This window comes from Hoplias malabaricus, chromosome 2 (genome assembly GCF_029633855.1).
Source record: "Hoplias malabaricus isolate fHopMal1 chromosome 2, fHopMal1.hap1, whole genome shotgun sequence".
Classification (NCBI taxonomy): Eukaryota; Metazoa; Chordata; class Actinopteri; order Characiformes; family Erythrinidae; genus Hoplias; species Hoplias malabaricus.
In genome coordinates, this window is record NC_089801.1 from 74084507 (window position 1) to 74104930 (window position 20424).

The window sequence follows — 20424 nt, forward strand, 5'->3', positions numbered from 1 at the left end:
ATTTTCTAAATCTTGGGTAGGTATAAGAGCTCACTGGTAAAAGCAAATAACTGCAAGAAAAAAATAAATAAATAAAAAGCTCCTACAGCTTAAATGTGACCTCTCCCAAATATGCTGAAACTAAAGGATTGTGATCATCTATGGGCACAGGCATCTGACTATTCAGGGAATTCTGATAAAATATTCTACATATGTTGACATTGGTTTCCCAATAACAGTGTTGATTCTAATATTAGACGGTAATATGTTTTGAATTTACCATGATTATTAGGAATTATCCTTTATAGCTATTTTGAGTTTAAAGATAAATAAACATACACTGGGTCTAACAGTTCACCACTTCATTTGCAGTTGGAATCTTAAAATACTTACAAAATTATACATTCTCAGATATGTTTTTTTTCCCCCTTTTAAACTATAAGTATTAAAAGGCATTTCAGAATATATAATGCCAGGAGTCATCAACCATATTAAAAGGAAGGATATAAAAGCATGTTTTCTCTTACATCCAACAGTCTACATAGCTTACTGTAACCATGTAAACAGAAACATAAAAATAACTCAATAACATCACATATCGGTGAATGTATACGTGGTGTGTTACATTTGTAGTTATACTTTTAAGTGTACCATTGATTTTAGGAGAAGAGGTGAACAAAGAAGGCTGAAGGTGTGCGAATTAAGAAATAGTTATCTATAACCCAAATGTGTTTAGGAGATTCGTATGTGGCTTTTAGTTCTTAACTGGAATATATTATGCTAAATGAAGCCAGTAAAATGAAAGGCTGTTTGCTGCATCATGTGCTGAAGCCTTCCATGCTGCAGACTCCACCCCTTCATGTTACCATGGCGAAGGGGAGACGTCACTAGAAAAAAAATCTTCACCGTATATAAGTGTTGAGCCCAGAAACTGCGAAGGGAGCTTGAATGCGTGTCCGGGTGGTGTGACACGTGTGGGCAGGACACATCAAGGGGAACCCAAACCAGTCAACGGAATTTTACGTCTTTATTTTATTTAAAAAAAAAATCATTGGAATTTGAAGAATTAAGGGGTCTCACTTTTAATTATTACAAGAAGAGACAAAATGGGACGCGGAGTAAGTGTTTGCTTACTGTTGATACTTTGTCTTTTGTATCTGTAATAAATGAACTTATTTAACGTGTTAAACGGTCGCGCGCACTAAAGTTGTTTGTTTCATTGTCAACAAAGTGAACGCAGACGATCTTCAGGTGTCTTTATAACACGAACGCGACTTCCGCAAATGTGGGTTCGTTTAGCTTTTGTACGTTTAAAACAAACTTAAAAGCTTGCAAGGCAACAGGTTATCGTGTAACTTTTTATTAGTGAGTCGAAAAGCTGTCTGAGTCTGTAATGTTGTCTGAGTTGACTTAGGGATACTGGAATGTAGAAGACTTAACTTCAACCGAGATGGCCGCAAATTTAGCACGGCCTATTTCACCATGTGTTGGCGGAAAATTACACTTGTGACCTGTTAGGGTTCTAATCATTTTTGGAGTGGAAATGTCCATACCCTCTTAACTGAGCAGAGGAATGTTGTGGATGAACTAGAGCTACTGTAGATGTGATTCGAACACTCCACGCAACGTTTTTGGAACGAGGTGAACGGAATTTTCCTAAAGGCGGTGGCTTCACAGAAAGCCTCGGTCGTCGTTCCTTCATTGTTTTCTACATGGAACTGAGCGCTCATTCCGTATTACTGGGACTGATTGTGCAACAATGTTGGTAGTCCACTGTGTATAAGTGTTACATGTAACCTACCATTTTAAGGCGGCAGAACGCGTAATTTTCTCCTCTGTTGCAATATGTGAACAAGCGTGGGAGATGTGGCCTCGTCTGCTCCCCTTCTTGCCGCCTTCTCCCAAGCCCACCTCTTCCTCTTTACGCGTAATGTTGCCAGTGCATAGAAGTCGCCGTAGCCTGACATGAAAAGTGATGTGTATAATTTCTGATTCCCTCTATGGCTCAAGTACAATTACATTAGGAAAACGTGACTCACATTTCACCCCCCACCCCACCCCCCGACGACCAACACACACCCATAGCCTGTATATTATTGTCTTCTATATGAATTGGACCCATAAAAAAACATGTCATAGCGATAGCTTGGACGAATACGTCACAATATAAAATATACATTCAAAGATGGACGTCTTTGTGACGTGGTGGGCGCGATCTAGCATTCTGAGATTGCATCTGCTTTGGTGCACTGAGCAACCCCTCCCTGCCCCCACAGAACCCCCCCGCCCCTTCTACCCCCGCTGCCATAAGACAGATGCCGTTCTCTCAAACGGACATGATGTTTTAAGTATTTATTGTTGTGGAGGGTTCTGGGAGGGGTGCATGTGTGGTGGGTTATTTCATTTCATTTATTTAATAAGCTTTAATGCTTGGCTACACGATTATGGCTACATTCGTATAGTTGAGTGTTGCATGAAAACAGTCAAAACTAATTATTTAACTCCACTTCTAGTATTCTGGATTATCTTTGTGTTCCACAGTTATATATGGCTTAGTGGTAATACTAGGTGTTGCCAACAGCTGTGTTCTTATTTCAATGACCCACACACAAGCATGCTCACATACTTGCCACAAGTGTGTACACAAAGCTAAGGCCATGGTGTTCCCTCCAAAATATTTAACATTCTTTCCGTCCAGCAGTCTCAGGGAGCCCTGTCATTGGTGATCCCATCTCTTTACGTGAGACATGAGGTCTGGCCCCCACACGTCTCTCTGCAGAGGCCTACTCTCCTTTATTTGGTTCATAGTCTAAAACAACAGATGTTGTGAATAATAACATGCATATCTCTATAATCTTTTTAACTTTATAGTTTACAGAAGGAAATTTGCAACGGGCCATGTTTTATGTGACCTTTTTAAGTTTTTCCCCACTTGTATTGCTTCTGAATGGCCAAAGGTATCAGGGTTTGAATGAGACTGCATCATTTCAAATCTAGAGGTGTGGCTCAAGCACCCTTGGCAAAATCCCAGCACTAGGAAATGCTCAGACACAGTCTTTTACTTTGGCTTTTATACAAAAAAAAAAAAAAAAAAATCAGAAAAGGCACACACAACAATGTTTCATTTCATTGTTTGGTAAACATGTGCTGTAGCAGATTATCTCTAAACGCATTAAACACGTGACCAGAGTTTCAAGGCACAAACGCTTTGTTTAATGCAAACGCAGACCAGTTTACTTTTGCTGTATACTTGAATTTAAAAGTGCAAGTATAGTAGTAATTTCCACACAGAAAGCTAGACTTTGTTTTAGCCGCATGTCTGCAAATTCTTATGAAACATGTTTTGTGCAGCCACTATTTATACTACTGAAATGGTAATGGTTTTAATACTCATTCACTTTAACTGTATCTTTCATGCTTTATATAGATTATCTGAATGAGCTATGTTAATCTTAGCTCAGAAATGTAGACTTAAATGTATTTATTTGATATAAACTGTGCTAGCACTAACAGTTAAACCTTTTTTAAATGTTCTAAGTATTTTCATCTATCTGAACTGTGTGGAATTCTAGCTTGCAGACCTTTTGAAATGTGTCTGAAAATATAGAAAAAAAACCATGTCACGCTTAAAGCCAGTTCTGTAGCATTCTGTCTGTTTTACTTTTACAGTGTTCTAGCCTACATATGTAGGACCACCTTTACCACCAACCCTTCACTTTTGGAACAAGGGCACAAATATGTCAAATGGCTTTCATCATGCACTCCAATGAAAATGTCACACTACATCACGTGTAACTAAAGATAGTAACATCTGTGCAGTTTTTTTTCCAGGGTTGCTTTAACACCTCTGGGTGGAACCAATAAGATGTTAATCCGATTAGTTAGTTTTTCATAAGCTAATTTTTGTAATTATTAAATATAAATTCTGACCTAATTGCTCACTGTCAGTATGACTCCAAACATATTAATTGGTGTTCCTTAGACTGACAGATAGATGGATAGATACTTTAATTGATCCCAAAGTAAATTTTTGCAGCCAATAGCAAGAAAATACAACCGTGTAGAATTCAGATTACAATGGACAAGGTAGTGTCGCTGTCACACAGTTCCAGGGTCCTGGTTGTGTGTTCGAGCCCTGCTCCAGGTCTGTGGGGAGTTTGTTGTATTCTCCCGTGTCCAAGTGGGTTTTCATCTGGGTGCTCCGGTTTCCTCCCATGGTCCAAAATCACACATTGGTGGATTGGTGACTCAAAGGTGTGTGTATTCACACCTTGCGCGCAGTGATTCCGGGTAGAACCATATCCATGGACATTTGGTTCTTTGCATCATTAAGGGATTCTTCAGATTGGTGGAGAATGTGCTATAGATGGTTCTATATTGCACCTTTTTTAGAAATGTTTTCTAAATTGTACTAAAAAATGGTTGTTCTATTTTTATTATGTCAAGTTTGTTACAATAGGAGAACTGTTTTTGGTACCCTTTTATAAAAGGTGCTATATAACACATTCTCCATCAATCTGAAGAACTCATTTATGAGGCAAGGAACCCTTTAATCATGCAAAAGTTTCTTTAAATGTTCAGGTTTTTATATAAGACTGTTTCTTTACTAAAGAACCCTTGCAGAACCATTATTTAAGTGTGTAGTTAAAAGATATGATGCCAGTGGTCACACTATATACCATTATGTGATTCATGGAGCATATCATATGATCTATGTTGAAATGTTTGATAACTTCGGGTTTGTGATCATGGCAGCCACAACAAATAAATGAAACTGCTGCTGCTAATTATTGTCCTAAAATGATTGTTTGGGATTTTCTGACCATTCTTGTACAGACCTTTTTGCAGTTCTGTGAAAACTGGGGTGCAGAGCCGTGTTCAGGCCAAAACACAACACGTGAATACACGATGAGTAAACAGCGCCTAACTTTACGATCATCGTTGTGGTTTTCAAAGCAAGCAATTCATGTTAGAGATGGGGTTTAATATCACTGGCTCCATTTTTTTAGGAGAGCTGTGCTAGTGAAAAAGTGACGAGATTTAAGTGTGTCCAGTAAAGCCAGACCCATGCAGTGGAAAAGCACCATTAGTCTGCCATAGTGACATGGAAATTGATTATGGTGAAGTGAGTACAGTCTGGAAAGTCATGGAAGGAAATGTCCTATTATTTATTTATTAGGAAAATTTGCAGAATAGTTTCCATCTTTTGATACCAAATGAGCTCAAATTTTCACTGATTTAATGTTGAAATAATTGTCGTCGGCACTTAAATGTTTGGGACTAGTGGGTATAGTTGGGGACATTATTGGTAATGTTTAAAATGGATATCCATAATTATGACTGACACAATTTTTGTTACAAAATTTTTAGAAAGCAAAGCAATGAAACTTGAAATCTGCAACTCTCAGTTTAAGCATATTTTAACCATATTTGAGGTAGTTTTAATATTGTTGAATTATTATTTACAGGCCTTTCCACATTAACCATGTAAAAGTTTAATGGCTGGCTCATATTTAATAATAAAAGAACTATATTTAGATATGCACCAACTGGTTCTCTATGGGTGAGTAATGTCCAGATTTCTTTTAATCTGGCCAGTGTTAAAATACTGACCTAATTCAGCTAGTGGCTTCAGTATAAGGGAACCTGCCTGTGCACAATATTTACTGGAAAGAATCTCTAGAAACTGATGAAAGATACAAAAAATGTATGTAAATAAAAACAAAATATGACTTGGACTCCCTTGGCAGCTTCAAATATTATCACGCGGAAACTACTTTCATTTAGCAATATTGCAGTGAGGGCAAAAAAAAAATTACTTTATAATACTCTGAGATCTGTAAATAACAAAACACCTAACTACATATTACAAATGCAGAAGTGTGTTCTTTGTATATTTGTATTTATTTATATAACATTCAATATAGAATTGCAGTCAGTCACACAGCTCCAGGCACCTGGAGGTTGTGGGTTCGATTCCTGCTCCGGGTGACTGTCTGTGAGGAGTGTGGTGTGTTCTCCCCATGTCCGCGTGGGTTTCCTCCGGGTGACTGTCTGTGAGGAGTGTGGTGTGTTCTGCCCGTGTCCGCGTGGGTTTCCTCCCACAGTCCAAAAACACACGTTGGTAGGTGGATTGGCAACTCAAAAGTGTCCGTAGGGGTGTGTGTGTGTGTGTGTTGCCCTGTGAAGGACTGGTGCCCCCTCCAGGGTGTATTCCTGCCTTGCGCCCAATGATTCCAGGTAGGCTCTGGACCCACCGTAACGCTGAATTGGATAAGGGTTACAGATAATGAATGAATGAATGTCATAAGCAGTTAAATGCTTACATGTGTTTGGTGTAACACGGTCCTCAGTCCTGGTAACAAGTTTAATTTAAAATCACATTTTTCAGCTTTGTTTGGTTTGTCTTAAACTGTAGGAGCAAGATCCATGGTGTGTGGCCCCAAGCACGGCTTGTACACCACAGCTATATGGGAATCTTAAGACATGCAAGGAAGACGTTTTTTTAACCTGTCCAAACCAATTACAAGGGCTCTATTTGATTATCAAATTAACAAAAGATAGATAACTTTTGAGAATTATGTTCTAAAATTAACATTCAGAACACTTGGAATTTGAAAAATTGTGATCATGTCTTGAGGTAGATAGCAAAACAACTACAATTTTTTTTTTAATATATATAATATAACACAAACATATAAAAACCCACTCTCTTGGTAGTATTTCAAGGTACATGATTGATTATATGGTAAGTAATTCCAAAACTGATTGTGGAAAGGTCAAAAGAAGGTCAAAAGGCTGACTTTGTGTCATTTATTGTAATGCTCTGTGACTAGTGGTGTCATGTTCCAGTAATGTTAAACTGGTGAGACATTTTCTTCACTTCTTTTTCATTGTACTAAGTTACATTGCAACAGTGCATTCAAATGGAATATAAATGCCATCTTTCAATTTTCTATACATTAAATGTGGATTGTTGTTGAACCAATAGTTTTGCTGCTTTCATTTAACATGTCTTTATTTTTAAATTGTTTTATTACAATGCTTTCGATGGAATCTTAAAGGGATGCTTTGGGGAAAAAACGTCCTAAGTCTACATAACCATTTTAATGTGCTTGTTTGGTTCACCCCAGGAGGGACGGGAACAGTATGAGCTGGCCGCCACTTCAGAACAAGGAGGCAAAAAATCCAGGTCCAAAGGCAAGAAGGACAAAGATAAGGATATGGATGAACTCAAAAAGGAAGTGGACTTGGTGAGTCAGCCTCTTGGTAATTAGGTGAAATTACTGGAAAGTTATAGTGCAAAATTCTAGATTTAGATTTCCCTTTTCAAATGTTTCTAGGATGATCACAAATTGACACTGGAGGAGCTCACCAGAAAGTATGGCACTGACCTCACAAGGGTAAGTCACATTTAAACAAACAAAATGCTTCAGCCCTTGTATTAATGTGCTGTGTAAATCTTTGGGTTTAAATGTAAAACATGTTTCCAGGGACTGACTGCTGATCGTGTAAAGGAGATCTTTGCACGTGATGGACCTAATGCTCTGACGCCCCCTCCCACTACTCCAGAATGGGTCAAGTTTTGCAAACAGTTATTCGGTGGATTTTCTACACTACTCTGGATTGGAGCTATACTCTGTTTCCTGGCTTATGGAATTCTGGCCGCTTCAGAAGATGAACCAGGAAATGATAATGTAACGAAAGACTAGGGACCTGTTATTCAAACATATGTTATCAAACATGTAGGCAGTATTCTTCAACTTCTGTCTCACTCTCATGCAGTTGTACCTGGGTATTGTGCTGTCTGCTGTGGTCATGATCACTGGATGTTTCTCATACTACCAAGAAGCTAAAAGCTCCAAGATCATGGACTCCTTCAAAAATCTTGTCCCACAGGTACAAAGAAAATAAAAGAAAAAAAAAATAGAAAAAATATTTGAGTGGAAGTGCACTGCTATTTTATATATTAAAAAAAAACGAATAATTCCTTTTTTCTTTTTCTAGCAAGCCTTGGTTGTCCGTGATGGTGAGAAGATGAGCATAAATGCAGAGGATGTGGTTGTTGGAGATGTTGTGGAGGTTAAGGGAGGAGACAGAATTCCTGCTGATTTGCGTATCATTTCTGCTCATGGGTGCAAGGTCAATATTTAAATGTTATTATTTTAATAATGTTGGGCATTTGTCATAAACAACTTTTCTGTAATGACTTAATGCCTTCCTCCATTTTTAGGTTGATAACTCTTCCCTCACTGGTGAATCTGAGCCACAGACACGTACTCCTGATTTTTCTAATGACAATCCCTTGGAGACTAGGAACATTGCCTTTTTCTCCACTAACTGTGTTGAAGGTATGGCTTCTTTACATACCTCTTTACAACATGGGTGGGGGAAAGTCACATGCAAGTCGCAAAGAAGTCTGACGTGTTTAGTCTCAAACAAATTCCAAATTAATGTTGTAAAATTCAAGCCAGTCGAGTCTCTGCTATAAACTAAGCAAGTCAAGTCATGAATGATGCTCTAACACCAGTTTTCACATTTAAATCATAAAGAACTGAATTTACATTAACAAACACTGTTGAACTTCTTGTTGGATATTAATGATTCTGTCAAAGTTAATTCTCATATGACAGTGTTTTTGTTTTCATGTTACAGTGCTCAAATGTCAGAAGAAGTTTAACATTTGCCACCAGACAAAGTTCATATGGTTAAACACAAAAATGAAGAAATGTTTTCAAAATTTTGTAAAATGTAATTGTTTAAAAAATTAAGAACATCCCTAAATGTATTACTATTTAACCTAAGAGCCAGGGCTCTGTACACATGTTAAGCGGCTGTACAGACAACAAACTTTAAGAACTGTGTTCCCTGCTCATCTGGTTTGTTTACAATCAGAAGCCATCTTCCGAATTTGGAGACATTTCCACCTTAAGTAATCAGAAACAGCAAATAAAAGTCAGTATTACCCACTTATGGTGCAGGAACAGAGCAATATCCTCTGTTCGTGCTTTTGAATGTTTGGAGTTATTAAAAAAAAAAAGCAGAGGGATAGAAAGCATAGCATACTGAACTAATAAACAAATTTATAGAGGCTTTATTTGTGTAAACACATTAAGACCAGTTTCCAGCACACAAACTGACTGGAGGATTAGCAGGTGATGAGGAAACATCTTCAGAACTTTTTGTGGGGGGTTTTAATTACAGTTGTTAACAGCATATTTAAGTTTGTCACTTGAGTCATGGGACACAAGCCCCCACCTCTGGGTTATAAGTACTGTTCAGCTGACCCATTCATTATAATGTTCAATACTAAATCCTTCTGTTTTATCATTTGTCTCTTTAGGTACAGCTAGAGGCATTGTCATCAACACTGGAGATCGCACAGTCATGGGCCGTATTGCTACACTTGCCTCTGGTCTTGAAGTTGGCCGAACCCCTATTTCTATAGAAATTGAGCACTTCATCCACATTATCACAGGTGTGGCTGTTTTTCTTGGAGTGTCCTTTTTTATTCTCTCCTTGATTCTTGGATACAGTTGGCTAGAGGCAGTCATCTTCCTCATCGGCATCATTGTTGCTAATGTGCCAGAAGGTCTCTTGGCTACTGTAACTGTGAGTACCAAGTTGAAACAAATTTGCCTTCGCCTTAAACTTTGCAACACTGTTAGTACTAAAACATCCCTTTTTGCCCTTCTATGTAGGTGTGTCTTACTCTAACGGCCAAACGAATGGCCAAGAAAAACTGCCTGGTGAAGAATCTTGAAGCTGTGGAGACACTTGGCTCTACCTCTACCATTTGCTCTGACAAGACTGGAACCCTGACCCAGAACCGTATGACTGTGGCTCACATGTGGTTTGACAACCAGATCCATGAAGCTGACACTACAGAGAACCAGAGTGGAACCTCTTTCGACAGAAGCTCTGCCACTTGGGCTGGCTTGGCTCGAATTGCTGGCCTGTGCAATCGTGCTGTTTTCCTTGCTGATCAAGACAGTGTTCCAATACTCAAGGTATACATTTGCATTTTACCTATTCAAATGAGGTACTCTTTATTAGTGCACTATTCCCAAGCTGTTTACTGACTGCTAAGACTTGTTTTTTAGTTAATATTTTAGTATATTTTTTTTCCTCTTTGCCTCTAGGGAATATTTACGCCTCTTGCTCCCAAGAGCTTCTCACAGCTTAGTCTCTCTGTAAACACCTTCTTTCTGCCTGTAGCATTTCACTTTTAAAAAGTAGTTGGTAACTTCTAATTATGCTAATGCTATTTGTGTAATTGATTTGTATTGGAATTATTTAACTTGACAGCTGTGATGTAAGTAGAAATGTTATTGGACACAAACTGGCTTACATCCTCAATTTATTGCTCCACAGAGGGATACAGCTGGTGATGCCTCAGAGTCTGCTTTGTTGAAATGTATTGAACTCTGCTGTGGTTCAGTGAAAGAAATGAGAGAAAAATACCCAAAGATTGCGGAGATCCCATTCAACTCTACCAACAAATACCAGGTAAAATTAGTCAGTCACAGGAAGACTGTGTAAGACACAAAGTTTAGAGTGAGTATGAAATTGCTGATACCTTGTCACTGGGCTTTATTTATTTAGTTGTCCATCCACAAAAACCTCAATGAAGGAGAAAGCAAACACCTACTTGTAATGAAGGGAGCTCCTGAGAGGATTCTGGACCGGTGTTCAACTATCATGCTTCAGGGAAAAGAGCAGCCCCTTGATGATGAGATGAAGGATGCTTTCCAGAATGCATACTTGGAACTCGGTGGCCTGGGAGAACGTGTCCTTGGTAAGGTTACATTACTGATTGAGTCCTTTTTAAATCTGAAGCAAAAATGATGATGATGATGATGATCTTTTTCCTTTTAGGTTTTTGCCACTTCAGCCTTCCTGATGACCAGTTCCCTGAGGACTTCCAGTTTGACACAGAGGATGTGAACTTTCCAACTGAAAACCTGTGCTTCATGGGCCTCATGTCTATGATCGATCCACCACGTGCTGCTGTGCCTGATGCTGTTGGCAAGTGCAGGAGTGCTGGAATCAAGGTATAATGATCACATAATATACCCTAATCTTCAGTTTTGTGCCAAAACTTGTGCTCAAATTCACTACATGTATGATCTTCTTAGGTTATTATGGTCACTGGTGATCATCCAATCACAGCAAAGGCCATTGCTAAAGGTGTGGGTATCATTTCTGAAGGTAATGAGACAGTGGAAGACATTGCTGCACGTTTAAACATTCCCATCAATGAAGTTAATCCCAGGTAATGGGTTGTGCTTGAATATATGCCTGTAAATATATAGATTTACATACATTCTTTGACATAAGGAATTTTACAGTTTTATTTTTTTTTTAAAACCTCACCCTCAGAGATGCCAAGGCTTGTGTGGTCCATGGAGGTGATTTGAAAGATATGACAGCTGAACAATTGGATGATGTCTTAAAACATCACACTGAGATTGTGTTTGCCAGAACATCACCACAGCAAAAGCTGATTATTGTTGAAGGCTGTCAGCGTCAGGTAAACGTTTGTAATCTGAAAATCCATTCACTTTTATATTGAAAGTCACGAGTAAAACGGTTACCAAGTTATATACTATAAAATACACTTTTTTTAATATACTAACAGGGTGCCATAGTGGCTGTTACTGGTGATGGTGTGAATGATTCCCCTGCTCTGAAGAAGGCTGATATTGGTGTAGCTATGGGTATTGCTGGATCTGATGTCTCCAAGCAAGCTGCTGACATGATTCTCCTGGATGACAACTTTGCCTCCATTGTTACTGGAGTGGAGGAAGGTATAGGAGCCTGAGAGAACACATTGTCAGTACATCTGCTAAATGTAGTTGTCACATTTCAGAATGAATTTACTCTTATCTCCTTCCTAGGACGCCTTATCTTTGACAACTTGAAGAAATCAATTGCTTACACCTTGACGAGTAACATTCCAGAGATCACTCCTTTCCTTCTCTTCATTGTTGCAAACATTCCTCTTCCTCTGGGAACAGTCACCATCCTTTGTATTGATCTTGGTACTGACATGGTAAGCATAATTTGCTGAGAACACCCGTATCATTCATTCATTGTCTGTAATCGCTTATCCAGTTCAGGGTCGCGGTGGGTCCGGAGCCTACATGGGATCACACTCCTATCAGTATTGTTAAAAACCTCTTAATGAAGAGATTTTGCTAATGGACTCTCTTATACATTTTTAGGTTCCTGCTATTTCACTGGCTTATGAGGCTGCTGAGAGTGACATCATGAAGAGACAGCCAAGAAACCCCAAAACAGACAAGCTAGTGAATGAAAGGTTGATCAGCATGGCCTATGGACAGATCGGTAAGAATGTGTAGCTTAACATAAGGAAAAAAAGAACTCATTTATTTAATTCCTAACCAGATTGTGCTAGAAAACAATTTTTTTCTATGTTGGATTCCTTGGGTGAGCACAAACAGGTTTAACATTGGTTTGTCCATGAAGGCACTTCCTAAGTACCTACCAAATTTTGTAACTATACACAAAGGGCACAATTCACATTTTTAAAAATGAAACTATAGCTAGTGGCATTCTGAAGGTCCAAACACAAACTGGCCTCCTATGGTAATCCACATGCTTAGACTGATTTGACATTTTGCAGGAACATTTCAACTTTGCCTTTGAGACCCAATGGTCTTAGCAGCAGAAGAAAAAACCAACAGTAGAAAGTATCAATATTTGACCAAGTTTCATTAGACCATAAGATTTTGTTCTGTGTGATTTATGGCAGATAAATGTTAGTGAAACTAAGCATACCATAATGATGCCCAATTGACCAGTAAGAAATCAACCCTCATCATATTTATAAAATGATGATTAATGTTTTAGACCCATCTGGTGTACATAATACTCTCTCATTTAACTAATATTTAATTTCATCAGAATATAGAGCTAGAACATTATTTTTGCATACACTGCTGTCAAGTTATAGGCATTCTATTTGAAAATGCAAACACATTTTTGAATCTGAACTTTAATAATTATCAAAGAAATTTTTTGACTTTCATCACTGTGTGGCTTCCAGGCCTCTCCCACTAACAGGTGGAGCATGTATTCCATAAATCACACAAATACAGCTGTAACTCAGGTGCTTTCCCAAAGTGTTACAAACCTGTCAAATGTTGACAATGTATTTATGCTCTTTCCATAGGTATGATTCAGGCCCTTGCAGGCTTTTTTACCTACTTTGTGATTCTGGCTGAAAATGGATTTCTGCCATCCACATTGCTTGGTATACGTGTTTACTGGGATGACAAATATATCAATGACCTAGAAGACAGCTATGGGCAGCAGTGGGTGAGTATCAACTTTCCAGTGTGTCTTAGGTTTCCATGTATGAATAACAAGTTTTTTTTGTTAAAACATTAAAGTCCTTTGTTTAATGTTATTTCCTTAGACATATGAGCAGAGAAAAATTGTGGAGTTCACATGCCACACTGCATTTTTCATCAGTATTGTAATTGTGCAATGGGCTGATTTGATCATCTGTAAGACCAGGAGGAATTCTGTCTTCCAGCAAGGAATGAAGTATGTACAGGATCCAATTCCTTTTTGGAAATTACCTATAAATGTCTCTTTTAATGGTTCAAATGTCAGAATTTTTGGTTGTAATATAATTTCTTGTCAATATACAGGAACAAAATCCTCATCTTTGGCCTGTTTGAGGAGACTGCTCTTGCTGCGTTCCTCTCTTATTGCCCAGGCATGGATGTTGCCCTTAGAATGTATCCCCTCAAGTAAGTTACTTGCCATATTTCAGTCTTGATATAAAGTATTTACATGCATTTTAATTGCTGTTTTGACTTGAAAGCAAGATTAAGGTAACACTTTACTGATCCTGAAGGATAAAGCAGAATGTGGTTTGAAATCATTTTTTGCAACTTGTTTCTCCAGACCAAATTGGTGGTTCTGTGCATTCCCGTATTCACTTCTCATCTTTATTTATGATGAAATCCGAAAACTTATCATCCGACGCAGTCCAGGAGGTGAGGGGAGGGGGGGGAACGACCCAAAAAAATTTATATATGAAATGTTGTAGTTTGCCATGGCTTATTGTGGCAAATATATTTTTTTAATATGTTAATATGTAAAATGATTTATTTATTATTTTTTTTACAGGTTGGGTGGAGAAAGAGACCTATTATTAAAGCAACCAGTCAACATCACATGACTTTCTTTGCATGGCTGTCTTGCTGCTTTAAATTTTAACCTCAGTAATTTGGATTTTTATAAATATATATGTATCTCTTTAGGGAATGCTAGACATAAACATTGAGATCGTGAACCAAGACATTGTGTGCCTTGTTTATGATGCCGGACCAATTTTATACATGGTTTTTAAAAGTGTAAAATTAATAAACACTGTCAGGTCCCATATTTGGAGTCCATTTGACTTTTTAATTTCATTTATTTATTTTATTTAAATTTTTTCTTTTTCTCTTTGTTTCTGACATTGGGCTTTAAGAATGCCATTATTTTCTGGTACACTGTGCCCTTTGTGTTGGTTGACCATGAAAAAGAGACTTACTTAATGGCATTAAAATAACTTTTCATTACACCACTCCAACTCAACTGCTCTGCAGTAACCATTTAAAGAGTTTATTTCCACAGCCTCAGTTTCTGAAAAAGCAGAGACATTAATAAAACAAAAAATCAATTACAACCTCCTTGTCTTTCCCATCCACTATGGCCTAAGAATAGTCACATAATTGACATAGAGCATGAAATTTTATTTTCATTCGATGTCTCCGATATAATACTTTTGAAACTGATGATATCAGTAATTCCAAATATCCAAAAAGCTGCCAAGAATTCTTGATAGCACCTACGATATATGAGAAATGGTTTGACTCTTTCAGGTTCTGTTTGCCTACTTAAATATTTTGAGTTTGCTTGTGTCCTCTGATGGAAAAAAGCTGGAAACATAGCTTGTCACAATATGCCAAAAGGTCAGGCTTCAATAAGATGGAAGAGATTGAGACAACAAGCATTGTGTAGGTCAAGCCTGGGTGAACATCGCTCCCCAGGTGTTCTGTTTCTGCTCAGTGGTCTTGCACTGCCAGCTAAATGTTTGAAGCTGAGGCTGTTGAAAATCCATACTTTTAGTTTTATACATATATTTCTACTTTATAACAATACTCCTGGCTGTTTTAATAAGGGAGTTTGACCCCAATGCAACCAAATATTTAGTTTAATAAAATTAATTATGCAAGACATGCCATTTAAAGCACCAGGGCACAAACGTTGTATGTTTTTAAGAATCCTGCTCCTGTGCACCCTAGCTGAAGATGTGTTTATATATATTTTTTTTATTATTATTTAATTTTTTCCCCTTGTGTGGTTAAGTTCTGTAAGGTTTTAAAATAACCTTTTTTTAAACCTTTACCATTTCAGTTAACATGTTCTGAAACACTGCCACTTCAAAACTTTGGAAACGAGCCAATTCACCTTGCCAAATTTGCACTTCCAAGTATGAGTTTTGTAAGGTCATTATAAAAATTCAAAGTATTTCATTGACAACTATGCATGAATACCAAGTGTTGCTGAGTTACACTACTGTTAATTGGGCACAATTTGAATTTTAATGTGTTGTACGTTAACCATTTCCTCAGTATTTTCTTTGAGTGATTAATAAGAAGGCTGTGCTTCATTTATAGATGGATGCTCTGCAGATTAAGCATGAAATGGATTTTCTTTATCTTAAATTAAGCTTTTGCCTGAGGTATGAAACAAAGGAAGAGATGTGTGTAATTTGTATACAAAACCATGTATGTTGTGTGCATGATTTTGCATGACTTTCAGAGAACTATAGATCTGAAATGTTGATTGATTCTGTTCCTGTATGATTCTGTCCCTTGTCAAGGGCCTGGTGGCCCAACACATAAATTGTGGCACAGTAATGCAGAAATGAATCGTTCCAAATACAGTTTCTCCTTGATACATCGGCTTGCTCCATTATAAGTGAGCTTAACAGCACACAGCTAAACTGCTGAAACCAGGTCACTTTAGCATGTGAACAGTCATAAATTCCATCTAATCTGGGCTCAAATTTTTTAAAGTCTTCATATAATGCAGGAAAATGCCAATTATTGTTGTCTGTTTATGACCTACTGGGTATGTAATCCATTACTGTAAATGCATTCCCTATGTGAATGAAGACTGTTAATGAAACCAATAAAAATATATAAATAAAGAAACAAAAACATGTCTTGAAAGCACTATGTGATGTCAGATCTTTCGTAGACAGGCTGCTAGTTTTTACCATTATTTTTAAGTGATTTTAAGACTCACCTATGGTCAATGTGCTTTAATACAATACTATAACATGACTAAGCTCTGTTTTTAAAATACTGCGAAGTAAAAAATGTATCTTGATCTTTGCCGCTTAATCCGTTTCATGATTGTGGTGGCAACAGGGTGAGCTAAGAAGCCCAGGCATCTCTTTTCCTGCTTCTCCTGGGATCCCCTGGCATTCCCGAGCTAGCAGGGATATCCCTCTAATCCCTCCAGTGGATCCTGCGTCTACCCAAGGCCCTCTTCCCAGTCAGCTGTGCCTGGTATACCTCTAGTGGGAGGTGTCAAGAGAGTAACTGTATCAGATGTCGAACCACCTCAACTGGTTTATCTCAATGCAAAGAGTGGTTCTATTGCAAGCTTCTCCCAAATGACTGAATTCTTCACCCGATCATGGAGAGCATGACCAGCATCCCACTGAAGACAACACTGTTCTTTCAGCTATTTCCAAACCTCTTTGATATCAGCTTGCATGCCTCTGTGCATCTCTATATCTGGTTGCGGCAGCTAGGTCTGCCCTAGTTAGGAAATTGCAGAACCTGACCAGCATACAAACTACATTTCATCAGTGGGCTCCAACTCGTTTTGCACATGACACTCTCCAACACAGGTGGCCCCTGACCAGCATACTTTTAATTTCTATCCACCTCCACGCAGCCTGCCAGTGTTTTACTTGGTTTTATTTTTATTTGATTCTCTTTATCATTCTTTTATTTTGATGTTTATTATTATTTTTGTTATTAGTATTTTTTTTATATTTTTAGTTATTAGTTTGTTTTTACTGCTGTTTGTCTTAAGTTTTGTGTTCCTCTCATTATTCATTTATTCTCATAGAGTTTTATTCTTAACACCAGATGTTTATTTTGTGTTTAATCTTATTTATTTTTTTCTATGTTCTTTATTTTGTCTTATTCTTGGTTTTAGTTTATTAACATGTGATTCTTTTACAATTTATTTTACTTGATTTTATTGTCACTTTGTTTACATTATTTCTTTTATTTTGTAAGTTCCCATATAAAAATAATTACATTTTTTTTCCTTTTTCAATCCCTTTAATTATAAGTTTGTAATGCTCAGCTACATTGTAAATGAGTGTTTCCCTCAATGTACTTCAGAGGGAAAATTGATTGATTGATTGATAAATGCCACTCCCCATGACAGACTGGAACCAAAATTGGGATAAAAATCCAGCACAAGCCTTTTCTGGACAGCATGCATATTTCTTTTTGTGGCTGGACCCCACCAGAAGGCCTGCTCATCACTTTCCTCCCTCTAGTTTAGTAATCAGAGATTCCATCATCAAAAATGTTAAAGATAATTTGGCAATCACTTAATAATATTAAACGGCTGCAGAGACCAAATTTGAGAAGTGCTGAAACAACTTGCTACGTTGCTTTTGTCTGCTCTTAGAAACTGGGGCAAACAGGTTTTTATTCCCTGTCCAAAGTCCTGTTTATGGAGGGGCGCTGGATGTTTTTGCAGCTATTTCAAACCTACACAGATGATTACAGATGGTGTACCCCTTGTACAGTATGATTTTTACAGACAATTTTATTATTTTCTGGAAACATCCTTCAGAAGACATGGGATCCACCAAAATTCAGGATCTTGAAAATTAGGCCACAACATATTGTATGTTTTAATGACTATTTGCTCTGACACATGATTCCTCGGCTATGCCAGTAAGTGCTAGTGGTAGACAGAATTTTTTCTCTTGTATTTACTAGAATTACTAAGGACCATTAGTTATAACTAACATAACTACCATTTGCTATAACATAGGCAGATTTAAAATTCTGTCGGTTTTATACACCCTGTAACCCTGTCATGTGTCTGTTTTCCCCACCATGTGCTCTTGCACATGGTTCTGTTTGTTATTGTTCCTGTCTCCGCCCTAATCCCGCCTTAGCTACACCCCCTCGTCAGTGTCTCCTCTGTAAACCTGCCCCCTCGTTATCTGTCTCAGGTGTCCTTGTGTGTATTTAAGTTCCTTTGTGTCAGACTTCCTTGTGTGGATATTCCTGTTTCACTAGTCTGGTCCTCATTCCCTTTACCCTTCCTTCAAGGCAGTTTGTGGCTCTCTTTTGTCTGTTTCCTCTTTAAGCTGGTGCCCTTGCAGTCTAGTCTGTTTGTAACTCTTGTCAGTCTTTACCTCTCTTGTCTGTATCCTATCTCTTTAGTCTGTATGTCTCGTCTATGCCTCTTTCATGTTGCGTGCTATTCCATTGTCTCTAGTTTGTTTTGCTTTGTAAGCTGTTCTGTCTGTTTCCTTTTGTTGTGCTTTGTGTGCTCGTTTGATTTGTCTGTTTGAATCTCTCTTGTCTGTTTGTGTCTTTACTCAGTCTAGTTCTCGCCGTATCTCTCTCTCTCTCTAGTCTAGGTCTCTATTTAGCTCTGTCTAGGTTTAGTATGTATTTAGTATCTGTCTTTCTTTGTCCAAGTTTCCTTTCTAGTTATGTCTCTGTTTTGTTATTGTGTTTGTGTCCGCCTCTATCATTCCACCTGGTCCTGACACACACTGTTTAATCTCCAGGATTGTTTTTATTTTACATAGTTCTTAATATCACGGTTGCTTATGATCAACAGCTTTGATGAAAAATAAATGTTTAATACATATTTAAAATAGGTTAAACATGACAGGTTGTCATTTTCATGATGTTGATATTAACTTAGCTTGTGATAAATACATGTGAAATGTATTTTTTTTTATCAATTCAGTAAAGGAGATGTACATTTTTTTTTCCAGGTGTTAATTATTAAACACTTGGCTGTCTTCCAGGTTTTTGCTCCGAGTTCAAAGTGGGCTTTGCCTAGTTCAAACTAATCCATAAGACTTTGGACCTAGCTAAGCCGAGGAATAATTTTAATCAGTCTAAATCATTTGAAAGTATTTGGCTGTATGTATCATAGATCTTTGATACTCTGCCTGTTTGATTCTGAGATGTTTTCTGGTGACCACCGGATATTGTTTCTAGGACCCTCATTGAACAAATCTGAACAAACCTGATACGATGTTAGATACATATTTTCCTTGTCATTATACTTTAAAAATACAATATAAAAGTTATGTTCAATACAGACACAAACATAATGTAATTTCATGTCAAACAAATGAACAGTCGACATGTGATGTGAGCAATGTTCAAACAAAAAGAGCTGGAGACTGAGGATCTATGTAATGGTAGGAGGTGTTAGCAGATTCACTTCTTTTATGTGGATGCAGCATTCAGATTGGTGCCTGACAAACTCAAGTTTTGTTTTTGTAACTTAGTAGCAAATCTGTGATTGCTTGAATCCACTGATAAGCAACCCGAAGATATGGAGGGTGAAAAGTAAGCTCCTGAAATTACACACCGTTCACTGTGGTTGTTTGACACTGGGCGTACAAATGTGATGGTTTAGTGATTTCATGTAAAAGACAAACAAGTAACAGTTTCTGTTCATCTTAAACTGGGTAGCATATTCCGACCTTCCATTAATTCATTTATTGTCTGAAACCGCTTATCCGGTTGAGGGTAGCGGTGGGTCTGGAGCCTACCTGGAATCACTGGGCACAAGGTGGGAACACACCCTTGAGGGGGTGCCATTCTTTCACAGGGTGACACACACACCTACGGATACTGTTGAGCCACCAATCCACCTGCTAATGAGTGTTTTTGGACTGTGGGAGGAGACCGGAGCACCCGGAGGAAACCTACGCGGACACAGGGAGAACACACCACACTCCTCACAGACAGTCACCCAGAGCGGTACATGAACCCACGTCCCTGGAGCTGTGTGACTGCGACACCTACCTGCTGTGCTAAGGTTTGCTTTGGTTGCTAAGCTTTAACAAACTTTAAGGGATCCCTTCAGGGATAAGACAAAGATAAGGGAAAAATACATAAGTGAACATTTTAAGGAGACCTTAAGGAAAAGACTTAGGCTGTTTTGTGCAACTGATTTTATTTCAAGGAAACCTTAACTTGGACTTCAAGGAAAATCTCAACTTGAGGTGTTTTGTGCAACCAGCCCCTGGAGCTGTGACAGCTGCGCCACCGTGCTGCCCACGGAGATCTCAGTAAGTTCAGAAATTCTGCTCAGATTTGCTCGATGAAATAAACC

The 20424-nt window shown here is 38.0% G+C and overlaps 1 protein-coding gene across 1 annotated transcript; it reads left to right on the top strand.

Moving 5' to 3' along the window:
• Positions 1–923: 923 nt before the first annotated feature.
• On the top strand, positions 924–14403 carry atp1a1a.1 (ATPase Na+/K+ transporting subunit alpha 1a, tandem duplicate 1). The gene is made up of 22 exons (XM_066661496.1): positions 924–1097; positions 7113–7232; positions 7323–7382; positions 7473–7676; positions 7765–7878; positions 7987–8121; positions 8213–8330; positions 9323–9591; positions 9681–9989; positions 10354–10488; positions 10585–10777; positions 10858–11033; positions 11118–11254; positions 11362–11512; positions 11621–11789; positions 11880–12034; positions 12207–12330; positions 13178–13323; positions 13424–13554; positions 13662–13763; positions 13921–14012; positions 14146–14403. Exons 1-22 carry the CDS (start codon positions 1086–1088, stop codon positions 14172–14174), a joined length of 3081 nt encoding a protein of 1026 aa, XP_066517593.1. The 5' UTR covers positions 924–1085; the 3' UTR covers positions 14175–14403.
• Positions 14404–20424: the final 6021 nt, after the last annotated feature.